Source organism: Bufo bufo, chromosome 9, assembly GCF_905171765.1.
Source record: "Bufo bufo chromosome 9, aBufBuf1.1, whole genome shotgun sequence".
NCBI classification, from domain to species: Eukaryota; Metazoa; Chordata; class Amphibia; order Anura; family Bufonidae; genus Bufo; species Bufo bufo.
In genome coordinates, this window is record NC_053397.1 from 53,834,381 (window position 1) to 53,852,246 (window position 17,866).

The 17,866-nt window shown below is 44.1% G+C and overlaps 1 protein-coding gene across 1 annotated transcript in view; it reads right to left on the minus strand.

The window, feature by feature from the left end:
* Positions 1-1,028: 1,028 nt before the first annotated feature.
* RPAP2 (RNA polymerase II associated protein 2) overlaps positions 1,029-17,866 on the minus strand; it is a 92,160-nt gene continuing 75,322 nt past the window's right edge. Inside the window, exon 12 of the mRNA XM_040408283.1 lies at positions 1,029-1,344. Within this exon, the coding sequence (XP_040264217.1) occupies positions 1,185-1,344 (160 nt within the window). The 3' untranslated portion in view covers positions 1,029-1,184. The remainder of the gene's footprint in view (positions 1,345-17,866) is intronic.

Sequence of the window (17,866 nt, forward strand, 5' to 3'; positions counted from 1 at the left end):
ATTTACACCTGAGAAGGGAAACTGTTAAAGGGGACCTGTCACGTGGATTTTGTGTATAGAGCTGAGGACATGGGTTGCTAGATGGCCGCTAGCACATCCGCAATATCCAGTCCCCATAGCTCTGTGTGCTTTTATTGTGTATAAAAATCGATTTGATCCATATGCAAATTAACCTGAGATGAGTCCTGTCCCTGACTTATCTCAGGGACAGGACTCATCTCAGGGTCAGGACTCATCCCAGGGACAGGACTCATCCCAGGGACAGGACTCATCTCAGGGACAGGACTCATCTCAGGGACAGGACTCATCTCAGGGACAGGACTCATCTCAGGGACAGGACTCATCTCAGGGACAGGACTCATCTCAGGGACAGGACTCATCTCAGGGACAGGACTCATCTCAGGGACAGGACTCATCTCAGGGACAGGACTCATCTCAGGGACAGGACTCATCTCAGGGACAGGACTCATCTCAGGGACAGGACTCATCTCAGGGACAGGACTCATCTCAGGTTAATTTGCATATGGATCAAATCTTTTTTTTTTACACAATAAAAGCACACAGAGCTATGGGGACTGGGTATTGGGGATGTGCTAGCGGCCATCTAGCAGCCCATGTCCTCAGCTCTATACACAAAATCCACGTGACAGGTCCCCTTTAAAGGGCATCTGCCCGCAGATTTGTACCTATGACACCGGCTGACCTGTTACATGTGCGCTTGGCAGCTGAAGACATCTGTGTTGTGTTCATATGTGCCCACATTACTGAGAAAAACAATGTTTTAATATATGCAAATGAGCCTCTAGGAGCAACGGGGGTGCTGCTGTTACACCTGGAGGCTCTGCTCTCTCTGCAACTACTGCGCCCTCTGACCTTTGATTGACAGGACCAGGCACTGAAAACATCATCATGCCTGGCCTTGTCAAACATAGTGGAGAGGGCATAGCAGTTGCAGAGAAAGAAGAGCTTCTAGGTGTAACGGCAACGCCCCCGTTGCTCCTAGAGGCTCATTTGCATATATTAAAACATCATTTTTCTCAGCAATGCGGATACATATGAACATGGGACCAACACAGATGTCTTCAGCTGCCAAGCGCACATGTAACAGGTCAGCCGGTGTGATAGGTACAAATCTGCTGACAGATGCCCTTTAATCATTTCGTTGTACTCCATGATCATCAAGACTAAACTGAAGATAATGACAGCGTATGGCTGGCAAAGCTTCTTTTTAAGCATTCCAGGTCTTCCTCTTGAAAGTGCAATTCTTCTAAGAGTTTGGATACAAACTGGGTATAGAGTGGATTCTGCTCGGAGTCCTTGTGAAGAGGCATTGTGGGTAATAAACTGTAAAAGAGTAAGAAAAATACAACATAAATAGATGAAAGTGTCCTTCATATTATAGAATTAGAAGTGGTTCTCCGGGACCTAATGCATTCTACAGTTAGATTCCTTTCCACTGCCTTATTCTGCTAAAATCGTAATCCATACCTTTTTTTTTTTCTTTTTCTGTCTGCCATGCTCTAGTATTCCTGTTCTGCCACTATGCGGAAGGCATTGCATCATGATCACCCTTGTGGTAATATAGGCTTCGCTGCCTGCTGTAGGACCTCAGTCCACCTCTGTGCTGCAGATCCTGCTAATTGGGTGCAGAATCCTCCAAGCTCCAGGTGCAAGCGCAGTACAATTCAATAGCGGAGCTGGCGCATTGAGGACAACCCTGGTCCAGCTGCAGATCTGCCGCGACTAGGGCAGACACGGCCTTGGCTAGGTGCCCTGATGACGTTCAGTCATGGATCATGGGTACTGTTGACGTGATGGCAATGGATGTTGTTAAAGTGTAACGGTCATATTTGTTAGGCATGTATACCTGAGTTAGTCTGTCAATGATTGCCAAAAGATCTGTAATTACCTTATAACAACAGCTTTCATTAATGTCCCCTGTCCCTTTCCACTGGCCCCTTAAATGACAATTGCTAGGGCTTTTCTGTCTTCCCTTTAGTGTAAACCAAAGACAGACATTGCATGCATGCAGAGTGAGGAGGCGTGTCTCTCAGTAATCCAATCTGATTGGCTGGTAGAAAGCTGCTGGCTAAAGCAAGTGTGTATGGGAAGTGAGGGAAAGCAGTTTTGTCCTTGAGAAGATCCTCCTATTGTAGGGTTCAAAAAAGCCATAACTAAGGGAAATACTCAAGGAAAACAGTGGTATGTGAAGATACTAAAGTTTGCTTTATGCATAATGCTGCAGCAGAAGTAACATATGCCTTTTTTTTTAAATGAAAACATGAGTTACACTTTAAGAATCTGCACAGTGCATTGCATGACTAAGTACTTCACAAAACGTGCAAGTTTGCAGATTCTATTATGATTTAACACATTTTATGAACCCCTTTAAGTGCCCATACTTTGGAGCTGCAATGACATGCTGTACTCATTGCTACAAATAACCCACAGCAAAATGACAGTAACTTGTATTTTCTTAAAAATTTGTAAAAGTTTTGACACCACTTTTATAGCATAAAAAGTTCCACATCATGGAGCATGACAGAATTGTGCAATAATTTGTGCATTTTGCTCTCTTCACCACTTTTCAAAAGTAATGAGAGAAGGAGGCATGGCTTAGCAGGGTATGTGGCCTCCCCAGTCCCACCGGATTTACTATAAATTTATGCCAGAAACTGGCATAAATTATAGTTGAGGTCTACACTAAATTATAGATGGCGCATGGACTGCTAGAAGATGTGCCAAACATATTAAGAAGCCTGTGCCAACTAGGGAGGTTTCGGGTATCGAACTTTCGATACTCAATTGATACTTTAATGCCAGTATCGATTCGGTATCAGGATGTTCATTCCTCTTATGGCGCTCGGCGCACGCGCAGACAGTTGAGAAGGAGGGAGGGAGTCCCTCCTATGACGCGGCCGCGCTGAGCCCAATGAAGTGCGCGGCTCTGAAGCTGCCCACACCACTGCCACCAATGAATGTGCCGCTATTAATTAAAGCAGGAGACGGGACAGGGGAGGGAATACACTGCTGCGCCGTCTGAGCTAGTGAGCTCGGCGAACGGCAGCGGCCTCCTCCTCCTGAGTGTCCTCCCCAGAGTCAAGCAGTCAGCATAGCAGGTGCCTGGCCACTGTGCCACCAATGATAATTAACCTTTAATAGAAATAGGCGGGTGGCTCCTGTATCTGTATTAAAGGTTAATCATCATTGGTGGCGCAGTGCGCCCTCTTCCCCCCAGTATTGAAATCATTGTTGGCGCAGTGCGCCCCGACCCCCCAGTATTAAAGTCATTGGTGGCGCAGTGCGCCCCCCCCAGTATTAAAATCATTAGTGGCAGTCCCATCTTGGTGGCAGTGGCAGAGCCCCAGCAGTTTAATCCTGGGGCTCAGATCAGTTACCATGGCAGCCAGAACGCTACTGAAGCCCTGGCTGCCATGGTCAGCTCCCTGCTGCTATGTGCATTATGCACAGGGCAGCAGGGACAGTGTAAAGTCCTATTAACCCTAATAGCGATCTATTAGGGTGAATAGGACAAAGGATTAAAAGATCTAGCCCCTAAGGGCAATAGTTATTAAATAAATAAATAAATAAATAAAAAAACAACACAAATTTTTAAGTATAAATGGCCCCTTTCCCAATTTAACATATAAAATATATAAACAATAAATAAACATATTACATATCGCCATGTCTAAAAAGTCCAAACTATTAAAATATTTTTAAAAAACTCCTATGCGGTGAACGCCATAACAGAAAAAATAAATAAATAAATACTGTACGATTCACAATTTATTTTGTCACCTTGCCCCCCCAAAAATAGGATAGGACTGTTAGATTATGGGCCGGACATTCCATAAAATGCGCGCAGATTTTTTGGCGTTTTATTTTTTTTGCGTGGTATCGAATGGTATCGAGAATCGCAATACTTTTTTATGGTATCGAAACCGAATCAAACCCCCCCCCTTCCTTGATAGCTAAAATCCTCTACTTACTATCCCAAACTTTGCTTCACATAGAAGCCATTCATACACAGACACACAAACTGCATTCCGCCATCTACGGATGTGGAGAGAATGTAATATTTATGGTTTAGGACAAAAAGTCTTTGTAAAAAGACTGTAGGATAAAATCTGCCGGAGCACAGCTCTAAATCTATTGCTGCGGCAAACTGACCTCACATTTAGTTCCAGTACAAGATTTCCGCTATCGTGATTCTTCCAGCAAGATTTCTGAAATGATTATTTCATTAACTTCAGCCGCAGCCGCTGGGCACATGAAATATGAATAGACAGAACTCCTGGGAAGTGATGGATCAATAACCACGGAGAAAGAATCAGAACTTTGCATTTCATCATAGGGTGGGTGGTGAGGGCACTTCCATGGTTTCTCTCAGACGCTGCTAAGATTACTTCGGTAATAAGTATACTGGTATATAAGGAACATGGAGTTCTAGTAAAGAAAATATTTAGGACTGAAAAGATTTAAAGGGGTTGTCTGGCCTAGGAGCTGATGTTCCAAACGGTCGTAACCTGTGGCCAAGTAAAAAGGAAAAACTCACCTGTCCAGGGTTAGGCATACAACATGGCATACATTATTTTAAGATTGTGGCCAATAGGCAGTGTATACCACTCTGTGGCCGTATGGATATGTTAGGGAATATACAGCAAGAACAGGGCCTAACCCGGCCATACATATTAGTCCTTTGTCGGCCAACGGGTTCGGGCAACACACTCACATGTACATGGAGCTCCCAACTCTTACCCAACAGATGACGAAGGAGACGAGGACTGGGCGAAATGAATATTTTAACCCAATCCTTTTGTTCTCCGGAAGTGTCCGACAGCAGTTTCTCTCCACTCTCCCCATAGAATACAGAGGCACGTTTTCGGCCAAGCGAGCCGGGAGGGAATCGGGAGACATCTATTGAATGCGTATGGGCAAGAAAGAATGCCTCATCAGTAGGTCAAACACAGATGATAACTCTCTTCCCACATAAAATGCAGTGATGGCCAAGCTCCGGCACTCCAGCTGTGGTGAAACCATGACTCCCAGCATGCTCCATTCATTTTTATGGAGTTCTGAGAACAGCCAGGCAAGTCTACATCTTGGGAGTCGTAGTTTTACCACTGCTGGAGTGCCGGAGGTTGGCCATCACAATAATTTAGTATCAGAAATAGGGTTAGGCTATCCTTGTTGCCATAGCTGGCAGAAGAGCTACGGTAGGCCACGTGTAACATGAATCGGCACTGGGGTTCAGATATAATCTAGGTACAGGTACGCTTTAGTCGGAGGCTGTTCTATTAGGTGCTTCACTCCATGGTACATGGTTGTGATCCTAATACTAACAAGTAACAGGTGATTGGTTGTGGGCCTCTAATTTGTTTTTAGGGTAATTATATAGGTTACTGGGAAATCGGGAACTACTGTATTTAAAAGATAGATTTATTTTCTTGATTTTTTTTTTCTATCATTTTGAATGAAATGCAGAATGCTGGTGTTTGTAGGCAGCGCAGAGAGCGTATCTGATTAAAGATGTAACATTGCAGCAGATTGCTTAAAATATTCAAAAGATAAGTCCTGCGCCTACGTATTAGGTTTGAATGGATGTGCTTTCTCTTACATAACCCCCAACAGTGAACGCGGGGGGTCACAATCTGAAGAGCGATGCCTCTTTTACAGTCATAGCCCTATCTTCTACTCTTTGTAATAAGAAAAAAAAAAGATATATATTTTCTGATGTGAGATATGAATAAAGTCATACCCTGACAACTGGTGGGGGGAGAAAAATGTGCATCTCGGTGGAAGCGGATTGTGCTCGCAAAGCATTTTGACAATAATAGAGGGATCAGGAAGGGTAGAGAGGAAGTCCTGGGAGAGCGAGATCTCGGTGTGGTTACGTCTGTACTTTTGGAGACAAGGATATCAGAATTTCAGAGTGGAGCACATGTAAACAGCCTCCCGTCACAACCCAGCATTACAGATCACTCGTGAGATTGGGAACCCCACTGACACCAACTCCCAGACACAGATCTCTGCAACCACAAAAGAAAAATATAAAAAGAATTGCTAATCTTTGGAAACGGAAGGAAAAACACAAGTATGAGAATTCTGTTACATTGATTTCTCAATTAACGGACACATGAATTGTACGAGGATAGCTGTACGCAAGAGGCTTACTGGAAATGTGCGTGTAATGTAACTTACCATCAGCGTGACAATTCTCCAATTATGACAGTCTCTAATTGTTAATGAATATAGTCAATGAGGACCCTTTTACCTGGGCTGAGGATCGGGCGCAAATGCTCGTTCACTACAGTGAAGGAGTTTAAGCATGCATGGGATAGGCATAAGGCCATCCTTCATATAAGATAGGGCCAGGGGCTATCCATAGTATTCAGTATATTGGGCAGACTGGATGGGCCAAATGGTTCTTATCTGCCGACACATTCTATGTTCTCAAAATTGCCCCATGTAAAGGTGCCACCGATCACCCACAAACACAGCGGGAATAGCATCTTCTATGCAACACTTGATATCTTCGTTTTTGGCAGCATAACACCCTATGTGAGCAGGAATGTGCTGCTGTATTGGGATGAAAGATTGCAGTGGTGATCATTCATTCTGCAACAGAAGAGATGACTGTTCCATGTAAGTGCAGCTGAACCAGCCAGCAATGAGCATTCGTTCCTGATCACTGCCCTGTGCAATCGGCCCATAAAAATAGACCCAAAGGGCTACTAATAAAATAGGTTCCCTAAATTACCCAAATACGCTTTTTATGAAAATTGCTCAGTTTACAATGTGGAATGGACCAAAAATGACCTTTAAAAATTTCCACCAGTGACCGTCAAATGTTTCAGAGGAGTGGACTTATGGTTTAGGGCCATGTGGATAAAGAAAGAGGCCGTTGTAGAACAGACGATTTCCGCTACTTACTTAAAGTTTTTTTCTAAGATATAAAGCCAGTTTCACACTAGTGCTAAAATCTTCCTGCAGAGGAAAAGCCTCCTGAAGTTAATCGTATCCGGGATAGCTGGATACAACCTTTCGCCACCAGAGCACCTTGACTATAACGGGACCCGGCGAGGGTTCGGCCATTTTCCGGCATTAGCGCCAGGATTGAGCCGGACAAAAACAGCTGCAGGCACCAGCGCTAATGCTGGAAACAGGACGGGTCCCATTATAGTTAATCGGCCCCGGAGGTGCTCAGGCCCCTTCCAGCTATGCTGGATACGATGGATTTTAGCGATAGGGTGAACCTAGCCTTATATTGATGGCATATCCTTAGGGTCAGCAGAACAAAGAGGCAAGATAATATAGGGCTGTGATGGCTGACTAAAACTACTACAACTCCTAAGATGCCCACTTGCTTAGCTGTTTTCAGAACTCCATAGAAATGAATGGGGCATGCTGGGATTCGTAGTTTCCCCACAGCTGGAGTGCCAGGAGGTTAGCCATCACTGGTATAGGCCATCAATGTATGATCCTGGGGGTCTGCCACAGGCCCCCTAACTGCATTACCTGCCCCAATAACAGCTATGCGGATGTGGCTGTATGCATTACTGCAGCTGAACCATGCTCAGCACTGTTCACTTGACTAGCCTGAGCTGCAGCGCTCCAGTGGGGGATGCTGGCCCCTTCGTTCTGCTGACTGGTGCAAGAGCAACCTATTCATGTAGGATCACCAAAAGTGCACCAACGGATTAAGCAATGCATTTCATAAAGATGTACAAACTTAAAACCACAATCTGTACATGTTGCTGTACCTTTGGATGGTCAAAAAGCAATCAAGGAGCAAATGTGACTTAAAGGGAACCTGTCACCGGGATTTTGGGTATAGAGCTGAGGACATGGGTTGCCAGATGGCCGCTAGCACATCCGCAATACCCAGTCCCCATAGCTCTGTGTGCTTTTATTGTGGAAAAAAACCGATTTGATACATATGCAAATTAACCTGAGATGAGTCCCGTACGTGAGATGAGTCCAGGACAGGACTCATCTCAGGTAATTTGCATATGTATCAAATCGGTTTTTTTCCACAATAAAAGCACACAGAGCTATGGGGACTGGGTATTGCGGATGTGCTAGCGGCCATCTAGCAACCCATGTCCTCAGCTCTATACACAAAATCCAGGTGACCGGTTCCCTTTAAGTGGCCGGGTAAAAAAAAAAAAAAAAAAAAAAAAAAAAAAAAAAAAAGGAACACTAAACCCAGAAATAAATGATAAAAGTGAACAAGATTACAGATGCCCTCACTGCCTGTCTGCTGCATTTTCTGCAGAATACAGACACAGGCTATCTTGTAGAAAGCCTGCGGAGAACACAGGGGTTATCTCCTGCTGATGTCCTCTATCTTGGGCTGGTGGCTAACTGAAGGGTGTGGCATAGCAAAGATCCAGGGATTAAAATGGTATATTTCTACTGTAGACAGGACAGAGGAGGGGAGGTTCCTTGTGCAGCCAGTTGTGTTACAGCCAGACACAACACAGCGAGGAGGCGGCCATGACTGGGCTCATGGGACGCAGAGAATATTTTTTAAATACATTTATCAATTGAAATTGCAATATGAGACAAAACAGGACCAAGGGAATAGAGGGCATGAAGTTTTGTTTCTTTTTTTTTTTCCACTTTCTGTGCTTAAAGGGGTTGTGTCATCTCCCACACTGGTGTCATCTCGCTAGGATATGCCACCAAAGTCAGATAGGTGCGGGCCCCACCTCTGGGACATACACAAACAAGCGTGCACGGCTATTTTCAGACGTCACAGAGAAGTGAATGGAGAGAGCAATGCGCATGAACGGCCACTTCTCCGTTCACCGCTATGGGACTGCTGAAAATAGTCGTGCCAGCTCTCGGCTATTCTTGGAATTCCCATAGAAGTTAATATAGGATGGCCGCACATGCTAGGTGCTCTCTCATTTACTTTGGTGGGCCCGTTCTGGAGATAGGTGTGGGTCCCAGAGGTGAGATCTGCACCTATCTGACAATGGTGGCATACCCTAGCTATACGAGACAACCCCTTGAACATTCCTTTAAGTGACAAACTAATTTAATCAGTTTCTATGAGGAGGTAAGTTCTAGACTTGACAGCGTCGAATCAATGGATGTCGTATATCTGGACTACTCTAAAGCATTTGACACTGTACCACATAAAAGGTTAGTATATAAAATGAGAATGCTCGGACTGGGAGAAAACGTCTGTAAGTGGGTAAGTAACTGGCTCAGTGATAGAAAACAGAGGGTGGTAATTAACGGTACATACTCAGATTGGGTCACTGTCACTAGTGGGGTACCTCAGGGGTCAGTATTGGGCCCTATTCTCTTCAATATATTTATTAATGATCTTGTAGAAGGCTTGCACAGTAAAATATCAATTTTTGCAGATGACCCTAAACTGTGTAAAGTATTTAACACTGAAGAGGACAGTATACTACTACAGAGGGATCTGGATAGATTGGAGGCTTGGGCAGATAAGTGGCAGATGAGGTTTAACACTGACAAATGTAAAGTTATGCACATGGGAAGGAATAATGCAAGTCACCCGTACATACTAAATGGTAAAACACTGGGTAACACTGACATGGAAAAGGACTTGGTAATTTTAGTGAACAGCAAACTAACCTGTAGAAACCAGTGTCAGGCAGCTGCTGCCAAGGCCAATAAGATAATGGGTTGCATCACAAGGGGCATAGATGCCCCTGATGAGAACCTAGTCCTACCACTTTACAAATCACTAGTCAGACCACACATGGAGTACTGTGTACAGTTCTGGGCTCCAGTGAACAAGGCAGACATATTATTATTTATTATTGACTTTAGAAAAAAGACTGAGGGGAGATCTAATTACTATGTATAAATATATCAGGGGTCAGTACAGAGATCTCTCCCATCATCTATTTATCCCCAGGACTGTGACTGACGAGGGGACATCCTCTGCGTCTGGAGGAAAGAAGGTATAGAAGAGGATTCTTTACGGTAAGAGCAGTGAGACTATGGAACTCTCTGCCTGAGGAGGTGGTGATGGTGAGTACAATAAAGGAATTCAAGAGGGGCCTGGATGTATTTCTGGAGTGTAATATTACAGGCTATAGCTACTAGAGAGGGGTCGTTGATCAAAACAGACACAGTGACCCTGTCTGCCGCATACTGTTAAATTATTGCATTCAGGCAGCGTATAAACAGTATGCGACAACTGCCCTCTAGTGGTAGCTGCAGGCTGCCAGAATTTTATCATTTAAAAGGGTTTTCAGCTTTCTCATCTAGATGGCCTATCCTCAGGATAGGTCATCAATATCAGATCGGGGGGAAGTCCAACTCCCGTCACCCCTGCTGACCAGTGCTAGTGCTTGTGCTAGGGCTGCGTTCTCTTAGCTATTTACCAGCACACTGTCGACATTGCAGCAGGGTGTAATTATAGTTCTTCTGTCCCATTCACTTGAATGGGACAGAGTGTAACTAAAACTGCTCCTTCCCATTCAAGTGAATGGGACAGAGAAGTTGTAATTACACTGCACTGCCGACGGCGAGCAGGTAAACAGTGAAGGGAATGCAGTGCTTGCAGGAGCGCTGTGTTCTCTTCATACGGCTGATTGGCAGGGGTGCTAGGATTACCGCTGATCTGATATTGATGACCTATCCTGAGGGTGGGTTAATAAGGGAAAAGCGAAAGACCCCTTTAACTCTGCGTTTATGCAGGGGTAATGGCGAGATGGAATTCCTACTGTAAACTTTTGTACCGTCATCAATAGTAGGTCCACAGCCAAAAACTGTCATATATGTAAAAACAACCATTCAATACTGATCCAGGGACAAACCTCTGTTAGTAATAATGGATACTGTGCAGGCTGCAGTCACCGTACTACAGGGTCAGCTCTACACATGTAAATGTTAGAAACTTTTACTTTATTTTTGGATTCCATCAGTAATAGTTTTTATAAGAGGACAAATATATACTTGAACTTAAGTAAACGAAGGCAAATTAATTAGCATAGATCTGCCAGATAGAAGCGTAAATGACGAGGATTTCTTTTTTTTTTTTTTTTTTGGTATACGATGCAAATCCATAGTGCAATAAATAGGGTCATTTGCATGATTTAATAGAATAGAGCAATCGAGCAGTTGGTACATAGGGCAGAACGACGCAGTATAAACAGAAGGCTGCAATAAAATATTTATGACTTATATGTATGGGTGATAACAGGGCAGGGCCCCTCCGCGCGCCTAGCACAGGACAAGCTTTTGACATGGATAACTATATGGATTAAGTGAAGATTATGTCATTTATTTCACTATATTTCTGAATGTAATATAAAACAATAAACTATGTAAATCAACCATTAACGATAACTAAATATATCGGCAAGTGTTAATAAATTGAGTGAAATACATTTTAGGTAAATCATCCAGGGGGACATAACCTTTACTTCACTATATTACGATAATAAATCACAAAATCAAACAGAAGACGTGGCCTATTCAAGAAGGTCTTAAAGGGTTGCCAACCGTCCAGAAATTTCTGGACAGCCCGTAAAAATATGTGACTTTCTGGTGTCCGTGAAAAAAAAAAAAAAAAAAAAAAAAAAAAAGATGTGTCTGCGATTTTTTGGATGCTGGTGGTAATTATCATCACTTTACAGCTCGTAGTAAATGCTGGTAGTCAGTATATTGAGCTGTAGGCATGTATTACTTTTACTCTGTATCAGTCATTATGGTTTTCCAATTTGCCTGAAAAAAATGTTGGCTGTCCGTGATTTTGGGATAAGTTGTCCGGAAAAAAATAAAAAATCTGGTTGTCAACCCTGAGGAGAGGGGATAACTTACCGATGGATGCGGTGGCTGGGACCCCCAACAGTATCAAGAACAGAGGTCCCAAAGGCATCAGGTCTAGCATGTGCCTTGCGATTCCATTAATTCTCGACCGGAGACAGCAGAGTTTTATCTTCCTGAAGAATATAAGGATCACACATGTTGTAATCCAACAGCCTGATCCTTCTTTCCCCTGACATTTGCTGTTCGGACATAGCCGTACACATTAGATGGTCGGTCCTAGTGAAATTCATCCAAAAAACATTGGCCCAGATTGACTTATCCTACAAAATTAGACAGACTGTCCAGACCAGCACTGGATTTATCACAGGGGCTCAGGCTGGATGACAAATCTGGTGCAGGGACAGACATTTTTGTCTAACTCTGCACCAACTATTGGATGGCTTATTTTGAGACAGATTTTTGCACCAGTATTGTGGAGCAATTTTGGCGCATCCTATGCCCTGCCCCTTTCCCACCCCTTGCTGCTAAGGCCTTCCCCGCACTTGGCCGCCGTGTTGGAAAAAAGCATAGAAACCCAAGTTGCATGAAACTAGATAGATTTTTAGCGCAGACACATCAGTAAGCGCACCACCGTGTCCGCAATGCATGGGTACCGACCGTGCGGCCGTCGTCTGTGGACCCATTTGCTTGAATAGAGTCTGCGATCTGCATCCCACGGTCCGCGCTGCAAAAAAGTAGTGCATTGCGGAGGCACGGACAGAAAACCCACAGAAGCACTCCGTAGTGCTTCAGTGGGCTTCCAATCCATGCCCCCCGTTCTGCAGCGCATCGTCTCTCCCGGATTGCGGACCTATTAAAGTGAATGGGTCTGCATCCGTGATATGATGTGCACACGGCCGATGCCTGTATATTTTGGACCCATTGTTTGCGGGCCACAATACGGGCACGGCCGGGTGCATAAGGCCAAAATCCGGGCCATTGGGTGGCCAAAGTAGTCACCTGGCTTGGACCTTAAAGAGGTTGTCTCAGAGGTAACAGTGCCACTCAGATCCAAGGGCTGTTTCTAGTTTTGCTTATTCACTATAATGGGGCTGAGCTGCAATATCAGAAACAGCCTAAAGAGAAGAGTGGAGCCATTTTAGGAAAATATATATATATATTTTTTTTAATCAGATCCATTTCATCTCCCCCTCTCATACAACCCCCCTTTAAAAGATCTCCATGTGCCAAGTAAGCAGGCCCATCTTAGGTCTTGCTGCAACACGCAGCACATCACTTACATAGCAAAACATAATAGAAATATGAGCACATTAATAGTAACATCCCTGGTTGACAGATATTGGGTTAATGATTGAGTAAAACCACATATACAAAGTCAACGGCAGGTGACACACGTGTATTTTAGATGGAAATCACAGTAGCAGGTCCACAGCGACTCGTCCTGCACGGCAAGGAGGAGTGCAGCATATGGCAGATGCAGGATTGTTTCAGTGTAGGAAGTCAAACTGCTTTGTAGTCAGGAACGTGGCAGTTACTTGCACATCTGCTCTCGATGGCTGGACTCATATTTTCACAGTTAACATCTCCGAGAGACACAAAGATTTTCAGAGTCTTCGCCAGAACAAGCTGCAGGAGCCAGACAGTCAAAACTTAAAATGCACCATCTGTGATTTGCAACGACTCCTGCCCATGGCTGAATCAACAGTTACTCAGAAACTCTATCTCTTGCATCTACAGGTGATCAAACAGAAAAAATAGCTTAAAGGAAAAAAAAAAGGTGAAAAAAAAAAAAAGGTATTACCCCAGTATTAAAGCATATCAACAAGAACAGCATGTAGTACACAGACACTAGGCAATATCTCTTATAAGACTGTGCCATTAAGGAGCAGCCTTGATATGTTGCATGGACATGGTAAAGCAAACACTGACAAACTAACAAAATTAGCACACTGCTCATCCAAAATAATGCAAAAGTAGATATCTTTATTGACCAACATCTAAAACAAACATGAAAGACGACGTAAAGAAAGTATTGACATCCTAAACCACATGGATGTGCCCAACCATAGTCATATATAAATAGACCACGCAAATAATAAGGGGTACAAATGAAAAAAACATCAAACCACAATGTGGTGTACCTCATAAATCATACCGTGTATCAAAGTGTACAGACCCGGATAAAAGGTACCTCCACAACACCCCGACACGTGTTTCGCGCCAGCTTCCTCAGGGGGGGGGGGGGAAGGTCTCCCCTGAGGAAGCTGAGGCGAAACACATGTCAGGGTGTTGTGGAGGTGCCTTGTGGTTTGACATTTTTTTCATTTGTACTCATTATTTGCTTTGTCCATTTATATAGGACTATGGTTTAGGTTGTCAATACTTTCTTGATGTTGTCTTCCATGTTGGTTTTAGATGTTGGTCAATAAAGATATATATTTTTGCATTATTTTGGTGAGCAGTGTGCTAATTTTGTCAGTTATCAGTGTTTGTTGTTTTCGGCTTGCACCTGCAACTATATTGGGCTCTACTTGATAGGAGATGGACATGGCAAAGGCCAAATTTCTCAAAAGGGTTGTCCTATGAAAAATATTCTGCAGTTTTCAAACCAGCACCTGGATCTGAATACTTTTGTAAAGACATGTAATTAAAAATTTTGTAGTCACCGAATTATTCAATAAAATTTATCTGTATAGCGCCACCTGCTGTTTTATATATTTTTTTATCTGTCCACCTCTCTGAGGTGGACACACATGCTCAGTTCCCTCCTTCAATTGCTTCCTTAGCCGTGATAGGGTGAGAGCAGCAGGACAAAGGACACAGGGATACAAGTCTAGCAGAGCAACTGGAGCAATGAATGGGGAGGTACAGGGCTGGTTCTAGCTTTGTTATAAAAGTATTATCATGGACTATAGGATGTCCGATTTCTATTGTTTACATTATCCATGGAATAACCCCTTTAATCCTTTGCAGGCCAGGGATCTGCTATTCTGGTGAAGCCTATAAAGCTCATTGACAGGGCCAAGTGCAAGTGTCAAAGTGGAGAGGGAACAGCAGTTGCAGAGAGATCTGAGCCTCTAGGTGTAATGGTAATGCCCCTGTTGCTCCTAGGGGCTCATTGCATTGATTTTTCTCAACAATGCGGGCGCATATAAACATTAGACCAACACAGATGCCTTCAGCTGCCAAGCGCACATGTAACAGGTCAGCCAGTGTCATAGGGACAAATCTGCTGACAGATGGCCTTTAGGGTCCATTCACACATCCGTGTGTGTTTTGCGGATGCACAGATCCGCAAAACACGGACAGCGGCAATGTGCGTTCTGCATTTTGCGGACCGCACATTGCCGGCACTAATAGAATATGCCTATTCTTGTCCGCTATTGCGGACAAGAATAGGACATGTTCTATTTTTTTCAGGATCGGAAATGCGGACCCGGAAGTGCGGGTCTGCAATTCCGAATAGGGGCCGCACAACGTGAATAGAAATGATTGGGTCCGCGATTCCGTTCCGCAAAATGCGGAATGGAATTGCGGATGTGTGAATGGAGCCTTAAACTGATACAGTTGGGAAAGTCACTTCAATTTGAATTTTTTGGATTCCATCATCTGAACCTTCTCATGGCAATAGCAGTTTGTAGGCTAGGCCTTCCTTTACTTCTGGCTGCACTGAGCCATGTGCACTCTTAATGAGGACAATCCAGATGTTGACAAGACATTCTAGGTCACCACCTGCAGTGTCAACCTTCTTCTGTAACCTAGACACTCACGCCACAACTAGGCGCCTTTTTTTCCCCTTTATGCAATCAGTTATTTGCTATACCTTAAAACAGACCGCCATCTAACAAACAGAGACTTCCACCCTGCCTAATAGTTTCTAATGCAGCCCAGGATTAGCAAATTGGTCTGCTTGACCGAAACAGCACCACTCCTGTCCGTTGGCTGTGTATGGTACTTGCAATATCAGATGCAGATCAAAAACAAGGGTGGAGCTGTTTCTGGAGAGAAAAAAAGCAGATTATTATTTATTTTTTTTACCAACCCCGAGAAACTCCTGTTAAATTCTTTTCAAAAGTAACATAGTATCATAGTACATAAGGCCGAAAAAAAGACATTTGTCCATCCAGTTCGGCCTGTTATCCTGCAAGTTGATCCAGAGAAAGGCAAAAAAAATAAACTGTGAGGTAGAAGCCAATTTTCCCCACTTAAGAGGAAAATAATTCCTTCCAGACTCCAATCAGGCAATCAGAATAACTCCCTGGATCAACGACCTCTCTAGTAGCTATAGCCTGTAATATTATTACACTCCAGAAACACATCCAGGCCCCTCCTGAATTCCTTTATTGTACTCACCATCACCACCTCCTCAGGCAGAGAGTTCCATAGTCTCACTGCTCTTACCGTAAAGAATCCTCTTCTATGTTTGTGTACAAACCTTCTTTCCTCCAGACGCAGAGGATGTCCCCTCGTCACAGTCCTGGGGATAAATAGATGATGGGAGAGATCTCTATACTGACCCCTGATATATTATACATGGTTATTAGATTTCCCCAGTTGTTGTTTTTTTAAGTGGATAACCCTAATTTTTATAATCTTTCAGGGTACTGTAGTCCCCCCATTCCAGTTATTACTTTAGTTGCCCTCCTCTGGACCCTCTCCAGCTCTGCTATGTCTGCCTTGTTCACAGGAGCCCAGAACTGTAAACAGTACTTCATGTGTGGTCTGACTAGTGATTTGTAAAGTGGCAGGACTTTGTTCTCATCACAGGCATCTATGCTCCTTTTGATGCAACCCATTATCTTATTGGCCTTGGCAGCAGCTGCCTGACATTGGTTTCTACAGCTTAGTTTGCTGTTCACTATGTCACGGATCAGCGGATGTGAACCCACTGTGCCACTGACTAGCAATACTCTGGAGGGGAGTAACTAAGCAACTACCTGGATTTCACTAGAGCCTGAGATGGTGAGGATAGGCTTGACCATCGGTAATTGCCAGGGGCTACTCCAGAGCGTAAACCAGTCAGTGGCAGCCGGTCCAGGCAGACAAGGATGTACCTGCGAAGGTATCGACAGTACAGACGTGGTCAGACAGGCAGGGTCATTGCCAGGAGCAACAAGACAGGAACCGGAGGAAGAGGCAGAGACGGCAAAGGAACAAGGTCAGACAATCCGGGTCGGCAATGGGAGAGGCGATGCAAGCAGGCAGGGATCAGACGATCAACGAAGTCCAGGAATGAAGTATGAAGTCAGGAACATGAGTGATCAGCAAGCTCTTAGCACAAGATTAAGACCTTGACTCTGAGGCATCTGGGTAAAGGGCTGAGCCACTTAAATACCTGCAGGAGAGTCAGGGTAGGTTAACGAGATCACATGACATGACTCAGCCCCGCCCAGGGAGTGATGCGTACAGCCACATCAGCAGCCGAGTACAAGCAGTGTCCAGGTTAAATGGAAATTGTGGAGTGGAATCCACATAGGTAATGCCAACCGCACAGGCAGAGTCCAGAGCTGTAACAAAGGCTGGAAGTAGAGATCACAGATGGGTACGGCGCCCGGGACCACACTGGTGAGTGGGGAAACAGCGCCGCACACAGGTCGCTGTTACACACTAAAATTCCTAGGTCCTTTTCCATGTCAGTGTTACCCAGTGTTTTACCATTTAGTATGTACAGGTGACTTGCATTATTCCTTCCCATATGCATTACCTTACATTTGTCAGTGTTAAACCTCATCTGCCACTTATCTGCCCAAGCCTCCAATCTATCCAGATCCCTCTGTAGTAGTATACTGTCCTCTTCTGTGTTAATTACTTTACACAGTTTAGTGTCATCTGCAATTTTTTTTATTTTACTGTGCAAGCCTTCTACAAGATCATTAATAAATATATTGAAGAGAATAGGGCCCAATACTGACCCCTGAGGTACCCCACTAGTGACAGTGACCCAATCTGAGTATGTACCGTTAATAACCACCCTCTGTTTTCTATCATTGAGCCAGTTACTTACCCACATACAGACGTTTTCTCCCAGTCCAAGCATTCTCATTTTATATACTAACCTTTCATGCAGTACAGTGTCAAATGCTTTGGAGAAGTCCAG